Below are 14,195 nucleotides of genomic sequence, written 5' to 3' on the forward strand. Positions count from 1 at the left end.
ATGATATTTTTATTATAATATTAAAAATTTAAATGATATGCATTTAAATATGAATATTTAGGTGTTAAATATGAAAATGCATAAGAATTATGTTATACATAGTAAATGCGCCTAAAACTAATTTTATAATTCCACTGCATCTTTTAGAATAATTACATACATAAAACTAGCGATCATGTAGTTTTACTATGAATTAAATAATTGAAATTGAAGATTTACATACATACCACCCAATTCCTATGTGTTTACATATGTAGCACAAAAACTTCAAATTTACATACATTTTGAGTGTATTTATATATGAGCTCGGGTTTTATCATGCATTGTGATATTATGGTGAAAATTTAGAAAAATGGACCCCTTTTTTCTCTTTCTTTTACTCAATCATGAATTACTTTTAGGGCTGTCAAAATGGCTTGTTGTTCGCGAACAGCTTGTATTCGGCTCACTAAGAAGCTCGTGCTTGGCTCGTTTACTAAGATAACGAGCCGAATAGGAACAACACAAAGAAATATTTGTTTGTTCGTGTTCGGCTCATTTTGGCTCGAAATACTACTAATCAATTATATATATGTATATATGTGATATATGATGAGTAGTATTTTTTAAAACCTTAATTGACTACAAGGCTATAAAAATTTACAATCACTTATAAGTATTGATTAAAAAAATAGAATAAAAATTATTAAATTAGATTCAAATGATGTTTTAATATAAATAATAATTTTTAAATCTTGCCCCAATCATTAACATCTTATGGTTACCTAATTAGAGTTGTCAAAACGACTTTTTGTTCGTGAACGACTCGTGTTCGGCTCGCTAAGCAAATGAGCAGAACACGAACACACTTTTTGAGCTCGAAATATAAACGAGCCGAACACGAGCTGAGCCTAATTTTCACCCCTAATTGCCTCAGCCTTCATAATTTTTCTAAATTATGCATTGAATTTGAGAACTTTAGGGTACAATCGAATCAACAATTGATGACGCCATCTTTGATACCAATCAAAACGCATTAAAAAAATGGGGCAATTACATGCAGACCACTAAAAAATTTGCTAATTACAAAACTACCCTCTTTCATCCATTTATCAAGAACTCACTCAAATTTCAAAATTGTAAAACCACAACCCATATTTTTCAATTTTCATAAATTCTTAATAGTTTGATTGTGGCATGCATCAAAAAAACCAGCTAAATTGTTAATTTATAAATATCAATATTTTGAAATGATTTATATGTAATTATCTACTAAAAAAATATAAGTATGGCTCCATCAATGGTCAACTTTCCCAAGTTCTCAATATTAGGTATAGTCTATTTTATTAATTATGTGAAGCTCTAGCAAAGTCATACCTCTAATGGTAGTTGTTTAGCAATCTATTTTATGGCATTATAAAATAATTGTGTGAACATGTTCTAAATGAAAAATTGTTGTTCACATTGTTCACTAGTAAATAGAAGTCATGCGAATATTTAAGCAAATTTTCAATTGTCTTTGTTTATACGTTGGAATACTTATGATTGTGATGTAGGACTATCGTGGTCTAATGAAATGGGTGCATCAAATAAAACTTTGGATTTCACTATTTTTATTGGATGGATGATCGCCTTCATATGAAAACATCAAGAGGGTTTCGAATGCAATTCAAGATTTATTTTTGTCACTGTTGTGTGATGAAAGATCTGCAACGATAGAGTAATAAATTAACGTCTTAGCATAGTAATAGGTCCAACAGACACACGAATAAAAGAAAAAAATGGGAGAAAACATTATGTTTTTTTTATGTGGAAAATCCTGTAAAGAGCAAAAATCACGGGGTCTAACCGAGTTGGAGCAATTCACTAAGTGTTTGTAAGAACATAGACTCACTTTCTTTTGAATTAAAGAAGATGGAATTACAAAGTTGATGTACAATAGTAGTTTAATAATAATAGTTGTAATGGGTAATGAAGGTCGTAATCGATTGTTATAGATGCAGTAGTTCGCTGTGGATGTTGTAGATGATGCCTGTAGCGTAAGATTGTCGTGGAGGTCTTTGTTGAAACCCATGATATTAGTTTGTCATGTACGCCATAGGCGGTAGTTTCATGAGCGTTGATTGGCCTCATCGGCCATAATAGGGAGCTGCATAGACCATATAGGCTAGAATTGGGAGCTACATGAATTTTGAGTCACGTAGGCCATAATTAATCATAAAGGTCATAGTAATGAGTTGTAATAACACTCGTAAACCATAGAGATTGGAGTTAGAAGGTGCAAAAGCTGTGAGCCACGCATATCGTAGTCCGTCATGTATGTCATAATTGCGAACTGTAATAACAACCGTAGACCACACAGGCGAAGGAGTTGGGTGCTGCTTGAGTTTTGAGTCATGTATGTTGTAGTTAGTCACAGAAGGCCGCAGTGAGGAGTTGTAAGGACATCCATAAACTACAGAGGATAGAGTTAGGAGCTGCATGAGCTGTGAACCACAAAAGCTGTAGTGGTGAGTTGTAATAATGTATATAGGCCATAGAGGCCAAAGTTGGTAGCTTCTAGCAGGGAGTCGTAATATAACATTTGTAGAATGCAGAGGTCCGAGTTGGAAGCTGTATAAACTGTGTAAGACACATAGATCGTAGTTGGTCATATAAGTCATAACGTAGAGCCATAATAACATCTACAGTCGTAGATGTTGGAATTGAGAGGTGTGTGAGTGGTAAGTCATATAGGTCGTAGTTAGTCACATAGGTCATAGTAAAGAGTTGTGATAATATCCATAGGCCAAAGAGGATGGAGTTGAGAGCTACATGAGTTGTAGGTTATATAGACCGTAGCTGGTCACATATGTCATAAAAGTGAGCTGCAATATTATACATATCCAATTGAGGTTGGAGTTGAACAAAGTTTTGTGAGTTATGAGCCATGTAGGTCATAGTTGGTTAGATAAGCTGCAACTGAGAGTTGTAATAATGCTCGTAGCTCACAAAGGTCGAAGTTGGAAGTTGCACGAGTTGTGGCCACATAAGTTGTAGTTGGTCACATAAACCATAACATGAGCTGTGATGAAGTTCGTAGACTACAGAAGCCGGAGTTGAAAGTTGTATGAACTATGAACTATGTTGGTTGTAATTTAATCGTAGCGGAGAGCTATAATAACATACATAGTTGTATATGCTGGAGTTGGGAGATGGGTGAGTTGTGAGCTATGTAGACTGTAGTTGCTCGCATAGGACATAATGGTGAGTAGTAAGAAAATCCATAGGCTAAAGAGTTCGATGCTGGGAGCTACATGAGTTGTGACCACGTAGGCCATAATTCATTTTATAGGTCATATTGGTGAGCTGCAATAACATCTATAGGTCGTAGAGGTCAGAGTTGGGAGTTACAAGAGTTGTGGATAGCGTAGGTTGTAGTTGATAACATAGGCTGTAGTGGTGAGTTGCAAAAACTTATGTAGGCCATAAAAGTTGAACTTGGGAGTTGCATGATGTATAAGTCACATAGATCGTAGTTTGTTAAACAAGTCATAATGAGGAGTTATAGTAGTGTTGATTAACCTCAATGGTTAGAATAAGGGGCTGCAGTTATAGTGAACCACATAATTCATTGGACGTAGTCGGGAGTTGAGAGGAGAGACTTCAGGAATTTAGAAAGAGGTGACTATATTATGAGTACATCAATTGTATGTAGCTATTGCGGGGAGTTACATTGTATGCGAGGTCATTTGTTACACCGTTTTCGGTGTGCATTGTCACACTGACTTTAAGATGTATCATTGCACCATCTTCAGGGTGCATTGTTACACCATCTTCAGGGTGCATTGTTACTCTATCTTCAGAGTGCATCATTATACCATTTTTTGGGTGTGTCATTGCACTATATTCTTAGTGTGGAATTACACTTTCTTCAGGTTAAGTAATTACACCATAAGATTCATCAATGTCAGCGAGTAGGAGGTAGTTGGCAATGGTTGATAGTGGATGATAAAGTCAATGATGGTTGGTGGTTATAAGAGAAGGAAGTATTTGTTAGGTCTTTGGTCTAAAATATTACTAGAATTTGGCTCATTCTTTTCCCAACAAATCATTAGCTCTAGGCCTTCACCCATTTAATGAAGGGAGTTTGGTTCTATTTATAGAGTCTAGGAGTGTCTCATCTACAAATAAATATTAAATATGAACCACTCCATTGGATGACTAAAAGAGATTTCCATAATGAGACAACATTTTGTGGACATTTAAGTGCCTCTGATATCATAATTGAGTAATCTTGAGCTATGTGGATTTGTCTCACCAAGATGTTTGATTTGCTTACAAGCTTATCAGATTTGGAATCCATTTGACCTTCCAATTAGCTTCCCAAGTATTTTAAATGTGGTTTAATACCTTGATCTATGCTTTATTTTACTCGGATTAGGTCAATTATGGTGTCATTGGATCCATCTTGTCAACCTTGTCAGTTTGACGGTAAATTTTTTGAAATCGGAGTTCTTGATTATTTTTATTTTGAGTTTAGATAATTCTTTCTAAGAAATACCTTAAGATTTGTGTCATGTTTTAAGATTCATGTCAAATGAAAAAAAAAATTAATTGTATATCATTTACCCCCCGATATTCAGGTTATTTTGCTTGTCTGTCCGAAAATTATCAAAATAGCTAAAAAACACTTTGAAAACCTTAGAAAAAATTTGTGCTTAGCCCAGATGCAATAGCCAGAGGCGCCGATGGTGAAGGCTGGAAGTGGGAGTGGTGGAAGCTGGAGGCAACAATAGTTGAAGGAAGTAGAGACAAAAGGAGGTGGAGGCTAGCGGTGATCAGAGGCGGAAAAGGTCGGCAACAATGGTAAGGGTCAATGATGGTGACTACTGGAGGTAGTAGCCTGTAGTGACAACTATTGTAAGCAGTAGTCCATGGTGTTGGTAGCCAAAGGAGGATCCCGACAGAGGGATGGCTGGAGGCGTAGGTCGGTGGTACCCACGATTGAGTAGGATAGTGATGGGTCGCTGGTCAAGTAGCGACTGATGGGTCGCTGGTTGGTCTGGTTGGCTTTGGGTACGATCACAACAGGTGGGAGTGATCCAACATATGGAGAACGACCATGTTAGCAATCTAAAGATGTTGACTGTAGGTGATCACATCAGCGATCAGAGACTGTGGGATCGACTAACGAGAGGCGAGAATGATCATGTGAACGACTGGCGACTACATTAGTGATCCACATGATCCATGATTTTTTTTTCAAAAAAGTGGCTAGTTTTTGATAATTTTGAGCCTATATATTGGCTAATAAGAACATAAAAAGATTGGATTCTCCCAGTTTAATGTTGTTCGATCAATAGAGCTATATTTTGCATTGTTTTTACCCACCTAGGAGTCTTCCAACCTATTAAAGCTTTCTTTTGTATTGTTATTGCCTACCTCAGAGTCTCATATTCTATTAACAGAGCTCTCATTTTGCATTGTCATTACCCACCTTTAAGTCTTTCAGTTTATTTTTGTGTGATCAATGTAGCTTTCATTTGCGTCATTGTTGTCAACCTATTTTTGTGTGATCAAAGGAGTTCTCTTGTTCAGCTAACTGGAGTCTCTGAGCCTACGACAATGTCATCAACAAAGAACTCTTTTGTGTTGTTGTTATGCAGCCACATAAGAGATTTTATGCACTGCTGGAGTGCTTTTTGAAGAAAAATTTCTACGCAGGTGTTGCATTTTTCAGAGGAGATTTTATGTGCTTAAAGATATTGATGTTTTGGGAGTTATGTCCCCCTAATAATCTGAAGAGGAGAGGAACTGAAATGGGGGGATATATTATGAGCAATAGATAAATGAGAGAAAGAACCCTTTCATAAAGTGAACTTCGCATGGATAGCCCCAAAGCGTACATTCGAAATGACAACGAATAAAAAAAAACTTGAAGACATATCAGCGAAGAGGACCTTATGATTGCAACCTACAAGTAGAGAACCAAGTATAAAAGCTTTTTCTGGGGTCAAGAGCACCTCTCAAAAGAATGTATTCATTTGGTTAATCACATCTTAGGGATACCCAAGAAAACTCTCAATATAAAGGGTCTTGTTTAAATAATTAATGAAATTTGATTATTTGAGAAACCATGAATTTAAATCATCTTAGAGAAATCTCGATGCTTTCGACATCTATACCTGGTCATAGGGCAGAGGGTGGATCACCGTAACCACTACGGGCGACGACGTTTAAGCATGTTGAGTCCACGAGGTGATATCAATGATTTGTTAAAGGAATCAATATGGGAGGAGTAATCCCTAAATAGGTAGAGGTACATAGGTCAGAGTACCACAGACCCATCATCCTAAGCTACTATGACCCTAAGTCTACCGATCGTGGAGGTAGTTTACAAGACTAGATATCCTTTGTCAGCAATCCATGAATTACATCGTCTAAGGAATTCTCGATAGTGGTAAGGTTAGAGGAACAAAAATCTATCCTATGACTATTAGATGGAGCTTCAAGGGGTGGACTTATACCCATTGAAGTCGTGAGGATGCTACTGGAAAGAAGAGAAAAGAAGGTTCAGCTATAAAGCTGTTAACACTCAACACAAAGGTCTTAAATCCCATATGGGTCGAAGATATCTCTAATACCCTAAGCGCACTAGACAGCCATATAGATAAAAATTTATGCTCGACCAAGTTTGATATGAAGAAGCACGAAAACTTCCCCTTGGGCATATGCATGTGATGTTGTTATCTACCACAATTCTATGAAATGAAGACCCTATTAAACATGTTTGGGTATAATGTCATGCATGCGAACCATTTTAAAACAGGCTCAAAGGCCATGCAGAAAGATAAAGAGCGGGGTATAAAAAATCCAAAATGTTTTAAGCCCAAGTTTTAATTATTCGAGGAAAAATAGAAAAAAAGTGGTCGTGCACCACAGAAGCATACTTGGTCCTAATTTTATACAAGAATATAGATTTAGACTTAAGGTACGAGACACGAGCTTTTTGCTTCTTACCCTCATCACCTGGCTTGATGGGTCGTACATCTCAGAGCTCATGCCCATACACCATCTTTGGGGTGCATTTTAAAGTGCATTATTATATTATCTTCATAGTGCATCATTACACCATATTTGTGATGCATTGTCATAAAATATTCAGAGTGTAACATTACGCCGTCTTCAAAATGCATCATTACACCATAAAATTAATCAACTTGAACAAGCAGAGGCAGTCAGAGGTGCATGAAAATGGTTGGTTAGCAGCAGTTAATGATGCTCGGCTGCTGAGGGAGCAGGAAATGTTCGTCTGGTCTTCGATCAATAATAATACTGGAATTCAATTCCTCTCAATCTGGCTTTGGCTCTGGGTCCCCCTTCCATAAAGGGGCTAGGGCTCTATTTAAAGAGTATAGGCGTGTCACCCCTACAAATAAAGAAGAAATTTAAACCACTCCATCGTACGAAACATAGAGATTCTCACGGTCGGATAGTTTTTTGTAGATATTTAAGTGTCTTCATGATGTTAGAATTGAGTGATCTTGGGTTTTTTAAATTTGTCTCATCAGGATGCTTGATTTGATTATATGATTGTCAGATTTAGAACTTATTTGAATTTCCAATTAGCCATCCAAGCTTCCAGAAGTGGTTTAACTGGTTGATACAGACTTGATTTGACTCAAATTGAGCCGATTTGGTGTCATTGTTTTTGTTTGTTGAGTCAGTCAATTTGACTGTAAGTTTGTTGAAATTGGAGTTTTTGATGATTTTTAATTTAAGAATATTGAATATTTCTTACTAAAAAATTATCTCAAGATACATGTAATGTCTCGGGATTCATGTCAAATCCTAAATTCTTTGTTGGTTTTTCTTTGAATATTTCTTAGACGAATGATGTGATGTTTTTTATTATTATGAATTTATTGATGTATCATAACAATCAATTTTATATTGTTTTGTGTATCTACTTGATTGTATATCTGGTCTGCCTTTCTGATGTAAATCACATAATGGTTGTAAGAATAATTACAAATGACATTATAGTAAGGTGGCATGATATTCTCATAGAGTGAAAAATAAAAAGATCAAAATTTCAATAGTAGTTGCATGCACAAATAAGATTGTATCTGATATTTTATGTGTTTTCTTGAGCCTATCCATCGAAATGACTGAATCAAACACATCCGCCAAAGTAGTTGAATTAAGACCATTTGTCAAAGTGTCTGAACTCATCAATTCATGAAAACACTCCACAATCTCTCTGAACTCCTCTAAAATAAATCTTAGAGTTTGCGTAAATAGTAAAAGGCTCGTATTGCAAGCATAATGTCACAGACAAAAAGTCTCATATCGACTAGGTGTAGAGTCGAAAAACAGTATTTAAGCCTTGGGCTGCCCACCACCCCGAAAAACACTTTTAGGATGTGACAAATGGTATCAGAGCAGATTACTGTCTGCCAAGTGTGTGGACTCTCCATGGTCCAGCGGGACCCTCGGTGGAGCCGATCCGTGACGAGGGCGTCACGTGATTGGGTGGAGGAGAATGTCACGGATAAAAAGTCTCACATCGGCTAAGTGTAGGACCGAAAAACAGTATTTAAATCCTATGCTGCCCACAACTCCGAAGAGCTCTTTTGGGACAATAAGCCTATAAATAATTTCATTTCGAAGCTTCATCAAACGTAAAGGAAAAAAAAAATTATCGTTTTAACGTTTAACATAAATCTTATTTAGACGGGTGCCATAAAACTATTAATGAAATTATCTTAATAATTTGGTAATTTATTCATGAGACATGTGAAAAAGAAGGCACACATAATTAAACAAATGGTTCATTTCATTTCTAGAAATCAATCAATCTGCAAAAAGAATACAAAGCTTCATTTCAACCTAATCTTTAAGCCCTAACATATTTTGATATGCCCATTTAAATTTAACTCAGAAATATATCATGATTTTTTAAGCTGCAGGATATTTCATTAATGATGAAAAATAATTGCTTTTCAGCTTAAAAAATCAGTTATATCCTTAATTAAATTTAATTTTAATTCTAAGAGCCATTTTTTCCCCCTTCAAAGTCTATGTTCTATTTCTCCACCCTTTCTCCTTCTAACTATTGCCCTCTATTTTCTCCCTTGTACTTCTTCTCTCTGTACAAAACTTCAGGAACTAAAGTAAACTATAATAAAGCACTCAATAATATAGAGAAGAACAAAAAAATTGGATCCGAGTATTTAATCAAATAAAAAAATTGATGAGGAAGAATCTCAGTTATTTTAAATCTGTTTTGAGATTAATATGATATTAATCTTAAAATAAATTTAAAATACTTTGAGACCCATCAAATTTATTTTTGATCGGAATATTCGTAAACAATTTTTTTTTTCCCAAAACCACCAAGATTCGTGTTTCTCCGACCAATCAGGCCGAGAAGCGAGTATTACATGCGGAATCTGCACATATGAATTGATGGTATCTGATGATATTGGATGATATTTCACCATAATATCATCACAATACCATCAAATTCGATCATATCTTTATGGCACATAATATTTTTTCCAAGCTCTGACCCAATTCAACCCGTGATCTATTAACCACAATTTGAGTAGAGCATCATTCTCGCCTCCTAATATACTGAAGTAGGTCACAATTTTTCGCTGCCACGGTAACCTCCTTTCCACCATTGTTCCCCACCATCTCCAAGCCTCTCAACCGCATCTCCACCACCTTCTTATGCGAATTCGAGTGAACCGCCGGCACAAAAGTGGGGCTCGCCGCCGGCCGATACTCGGGAAACAATCGGCCAGATTTATACCGGACACCGCAGGCGTTACAGAGAGTCTTTGGTCCCATTGGGCCCGCCCGCCATTGAGGCGTCTTCTGTATATCGCAGTGTGTGCATTTCCTGACCGATGGAACATATTCGTCTTCCTTCTTCATCCTCTTGATCAAAACAGGGGAAAAAGTGTTGATGCTGGACGAAGGGGGAATGAATGTGAGAGCGGAGAAGGATGGGAGACGAGGGCGTTTGGTTCGGGCTCGAGCGGGGACGGAGGTGGGAGGGGGAGGAGGAGGTGGCGGCGGGCTGGTGTCGGTGATGAAGTTGGAGGAGGAGGAGGAAGAGGACGACGAGGATGAGGAGGAGGAGGTGGGGAGGAGGACGGAGATCGGGCTCGACGAACGGGAAAGAGAAGGGGATTTGTGTTCTGGTTTGAGGTCTGGTGTGGAAGGAGTAGAGTTAGGGATGCAATCGAAGTTGAATAATTCGGAGTCTTCGAAGAAATTGGAGAGCCATTCCAGGTTCGCAATGTCCATATCGTTGTACTGCAACAAGAAAGCCATGATTTTTTGTTAGAAGAAGACTTTAATTCATTGATTTTAGGGTTTGTTGGAGTGAGGCAGTTAGGAAGAACAGGTAGAATTTTTCAAATGGGGTTGTTACGTTTGGAAAAACCTTTGCCCCTGAAAGTTAATTCATCTAGTTTAAATGAAGTACGATATGACTGATTAATTTTTTTTGTTAAATTTAATATTTTTTTTAAAAAAAATTGATGAAATATTTAATTAGAATATTTGATCCAATTCCTTATTTAAGTAATTAATGATGAAAAGTACAATAATAAATGAAAACGGTTCGGCATAAGCTTTTATTTCAAGTCTCTTTCAATCTGTACTGCACCGCTCAAATAAATATGAGTTTTTTTTTTTTTTAAAGATTTTTATCATCTATTTATTTCGATGTTTAAAATACTAAAATTAGATATTTTCTTTTAAAAAAGTAAATATTAAAAATAAATTTATATTTTTTATATCAATTTTTAACTTAATTAAAAATACAAAAAAAAAAGAGATGAATTTGTGTGATAAAATATTTTTAAAAGTCGTTATGGCGCTGTAATTCCAAAAAAGAGGAGGCTGAAAGCTACTTTGATTGGGTACTCTTTTTCTAAAGTAGATTAAGAAAATATAATTTATGAATATAAAACAAATAAAACAATTTTATATTTTATTATTAAAAAAACTTTTTAAATTTATTATTTTTTTTTTTTGTAAAAAATGGAAAAAATATTTCATAGGGACGGCATATGCAGAAATACATGCATATATCGTCCGATCTTTATCGTTGATCAGATAAAAAAATTAAACTTATCGAAATACAACTTTAATCTGATCAACGGTAAAAATATTTTTTTTTTTTTTTTTTTTAATGACTTTCTCAAATTTCAAACAACAATGAAAGATTTCTAAACAGCTTACCAGACCCAGTGCATCATTATCGGAGCTAATACCATCGCCGGAACCGGCGGCAGCGTTGGCGGCGGTGCGGCCGTCAGCCACTCCAGCAGCACTGCCGACACTAATTTCACCGCTGTTTTTGGAGGCGATGATCGCCGGAGCTGGCTCCGGCGGGGCTAGAGGAGCACAGTTGCCCCAAGAATCCACCATTGGGAGCCCATCGTCATCATTGGGAAAATCGAGCAGATCATCAATGGAGTCGAAAGGATCTTCGCAAACTAAGTCGGCTCCCATCGGCTCCATGAAGCCTTTCATGGCCATTGTCTCTCAAGAATCAAAGCCCTGTAAGCACAGAATAGGTTTAGTCTATTTTTTATGGGAAAATTTACATACGTCGTACACAATTCTTATGTATTTGCATATCTATCACCAAAAATTTCAGCAAATTTCAGAAGTGGAAGTTCTTCAAATTGAACCAACTAATTACGAAGAAAAGTAACATAAACACGAATTGAAAATTTTAAAAATTCAAAAACTAAAATGTGTTGGGAAATAGAAAATTGGAGCTCCGAAAGCGAAACAGAGCTCTGCAACTCAACTTCTTCTTCCTCTCAAATAAATAAACTCATAAAATGTCTTTTCAAACAAGCTAAATTCATTTTTTCCATAAGAAAAACAGAATCAAATGAAGCTGAACAATCTAATACTTAAATCAAATGATTTATCCTTCACAAAAAACTAATTAATTGAGCAAATGACACCCAAACGTCAAAAAATATATATATATATATATATATCCTCGAATTAAAAAAACCCCCAATCTTTAATAAGAAAAACAAACATGAACAGATTACGAAATGCTCCAAAACGCCAAAATCCAATGACATTCAGAAGGCAAGCAGAGCTCTGCAACTCAAGCGCACTGATCAATTTCCGAGCATGGGAAAAGATCGAGTGGGTTGGTAGAGGCGCGGGAACCAACCTGCAAACAGAAGCGAAATCCAGCTGACCACTGAGAAACCGTTTGCAGTATCAACTACGGGAGAGATACAGAATGAGAGAGAAAGAGAAATAAATCCGAAGGATGCGTGCTCAAATGAAAGAAATAGGCAGTGGGCGGAGGAACGGCGAACCCTTAAAAGGGAGTGAGAGTACACTGTAAAGAGAGAGAGAGAACGTGAAGAGAGAACGTGAGCGGAAGGAGAGAGAGAGAGAGAGATGGGAGGTGAAACGGAAGAGAAGGGGGAGGAAAAGCCAGAAGGAGTAAATGAGGGGATGGTGGTGGTGATGTTTGATGCAATTTGTTATAAGTTGCTACGGTAGGTGAGGTTGCTTCTCTCACTGCTAGCTGTCATGGCCAGCTGTAACTGTCGTGACGTTGAAGTCTCCCTCTCTCTCTCTCTCTCTCTACTCTCTTTCTATCTCTAAAATGATCTCGCATACTATTTTTCTATCTCTACTGGTTCGTAGGCCCCCACCATGTTCTCTCTCTTTCTTTCTCTCTCTCTCGGTCTCGTCCGGAGCGGAAATGCGTCGTTGGAGCCGAAGACGTGGGATTGGGGAAATGTCGGCAGGAAGCCGCGGAGTTCGCCGCGAGAGCGGCCGATGATTTTCTACTGCGCGTCGACGTACGGCTCAGAATGTCAATTTTGTTTTAATTCACGGTTGTATTAATTGGGGATTTACATTCGTCCCATCTAATTTGTACGTATTTTTATATTTAATCCCTCAAACTTTTTTTATATTGCATTAACAATGTCATTATGTTAACTTAAAAAAACAAATGAAATATTGTTTTTGTTTATTTGCATGAGTAAGATTAAGTAGAGGGTGGGAAATTGTTTCCCCTAAATTTTGATTTTTCTCTATAAAAATAATAAATTTTAATGTCTTTTTTCTTATGTAGTTTCGGTAATTTAGTAATTTTGCCTTTTTTGAATTTTCTTTTTCCCAAATTTTACAAAAAAATTAAACATATTGCCTAGCTTAAAAAATAATATTAGTTAAACACTTGTAAAAATTAAAGTTTGAATGTAGAAGAAATGTGATGGATTGCAAGGGCTCCTTGGAGATTTAAGAGCACCTTCATAGTCAAATTGTTTGGAGGAGTTGGGATATTAACAAATTCCTACAAAAAATTCTTCATTAATCATCATCATATTTGTTAATGATTGAGTGTAATTCACGTCCCAAATCTTATTTTGGATTATATGAATATTATATTTTTTTTATCTGTTAATTCTATTATGCTCATCACATCCATATATTCACAAAGTTACTCCTCGTTTATTCAGTAAAGAACTAAATGATGATGACTTCCATTGCATGGTCATCAAGACACAATCGTTGACTGCTACTCAACCACCTAGCCTAATTGTGGCTAGAGCAAGTCAATCAGGCTAACCAGAATGAGACTATCTAACCACATTTTGATTAGTTGATGACACGAATCTTTACCCTTTACTTGTAGGAGGGACAATTATTTAAAGATAATTCTAAATAAGAATTTGCATGTAAGAGCTCATTTTGCACATTTCAACAAGGTCATCAATGGGTCGCAATATATTTGAATTCAACTTTGATTAATTTGTTTATTTGGTTAAGACTAGGGTTCAAAGTAGCAAGTTTGTTTTTTAAAGTTTGGCATATCTCGCCTTACAAAATATCAATAAATTTAATCTTTATTAATTAGTCAAATTATGAGAGGGACAAGAATTATATCAATGCATGTTCATTGCTCAAGGTTCATTGTCTGAGGTTTTCCACTTATTTTACACCTTCCAAGTTAATTGGATCATTATGGAGCTAGTGATAGGAATATCCCCCCCAACACATCCACTTAAATTTATCCTTCTATCTTGATTGTGCATTCTCTTCAAACCCCAACAAATTCTTCCTTTTAGCCTTGATTTGCTTTCAAGCATCTCTATTCAGTCTTTGTATTCCAAAGATGCCACAGAGCCCTTTCCCAAAGATATCCTCTACCACCCAAT

General features: G+C 36.3%; 1 protein-coding gene across 1 annotated transcript; it reads right to left on the bottom strand.

The window, feature by feature from the left end:
- Positions 1 to 9,104: 9,104 nt before the first annotated feature.
- LOC110017805 (GATA transcription factor 4-like) lies at positions 9,105 to 12,377 on the bottom strand. The gene is made up of 3 exons (XM_020714918.1): positions 12,185 to 12,377; positions 11,224 to 11,544; positions 9,105 to 10,290 (listed from the first exon to the last, which is right to left on the bottom strand). Exons 2-3 carry the CDS (start codon positions 11,521 to 11,523, stop codon positions 9,580 to 9,582), a joined length of 1,011 nt encoding a protein of 336 aa, XP_020570577.1. The 5' UTR covers positions 11,524 to 11,544; positions 12,185 to 12,377; the 3' UTR covers positions 9,105 to 9,579.
- Between the last annotated feature and the right edge of the window lie 1,818 nt (positions 12,378 to 14,195).

Source organism: Phalaenopsis equestris, unplaced genomic scaffold (assembly GCF_001263595.1).
Source record: "Phalaenopsis equestris unplaced genomic scaffold, ASM126359v1 Scaffold000002, whole genome shotgun sequence".
Lineage (NCBI taxonomy): Eukaryota > Viridiplantae > Streptophyta > Magnoliopsida > Asparagales > Orchidaceae > Phalaenopsis > Phalaenopsis equestris.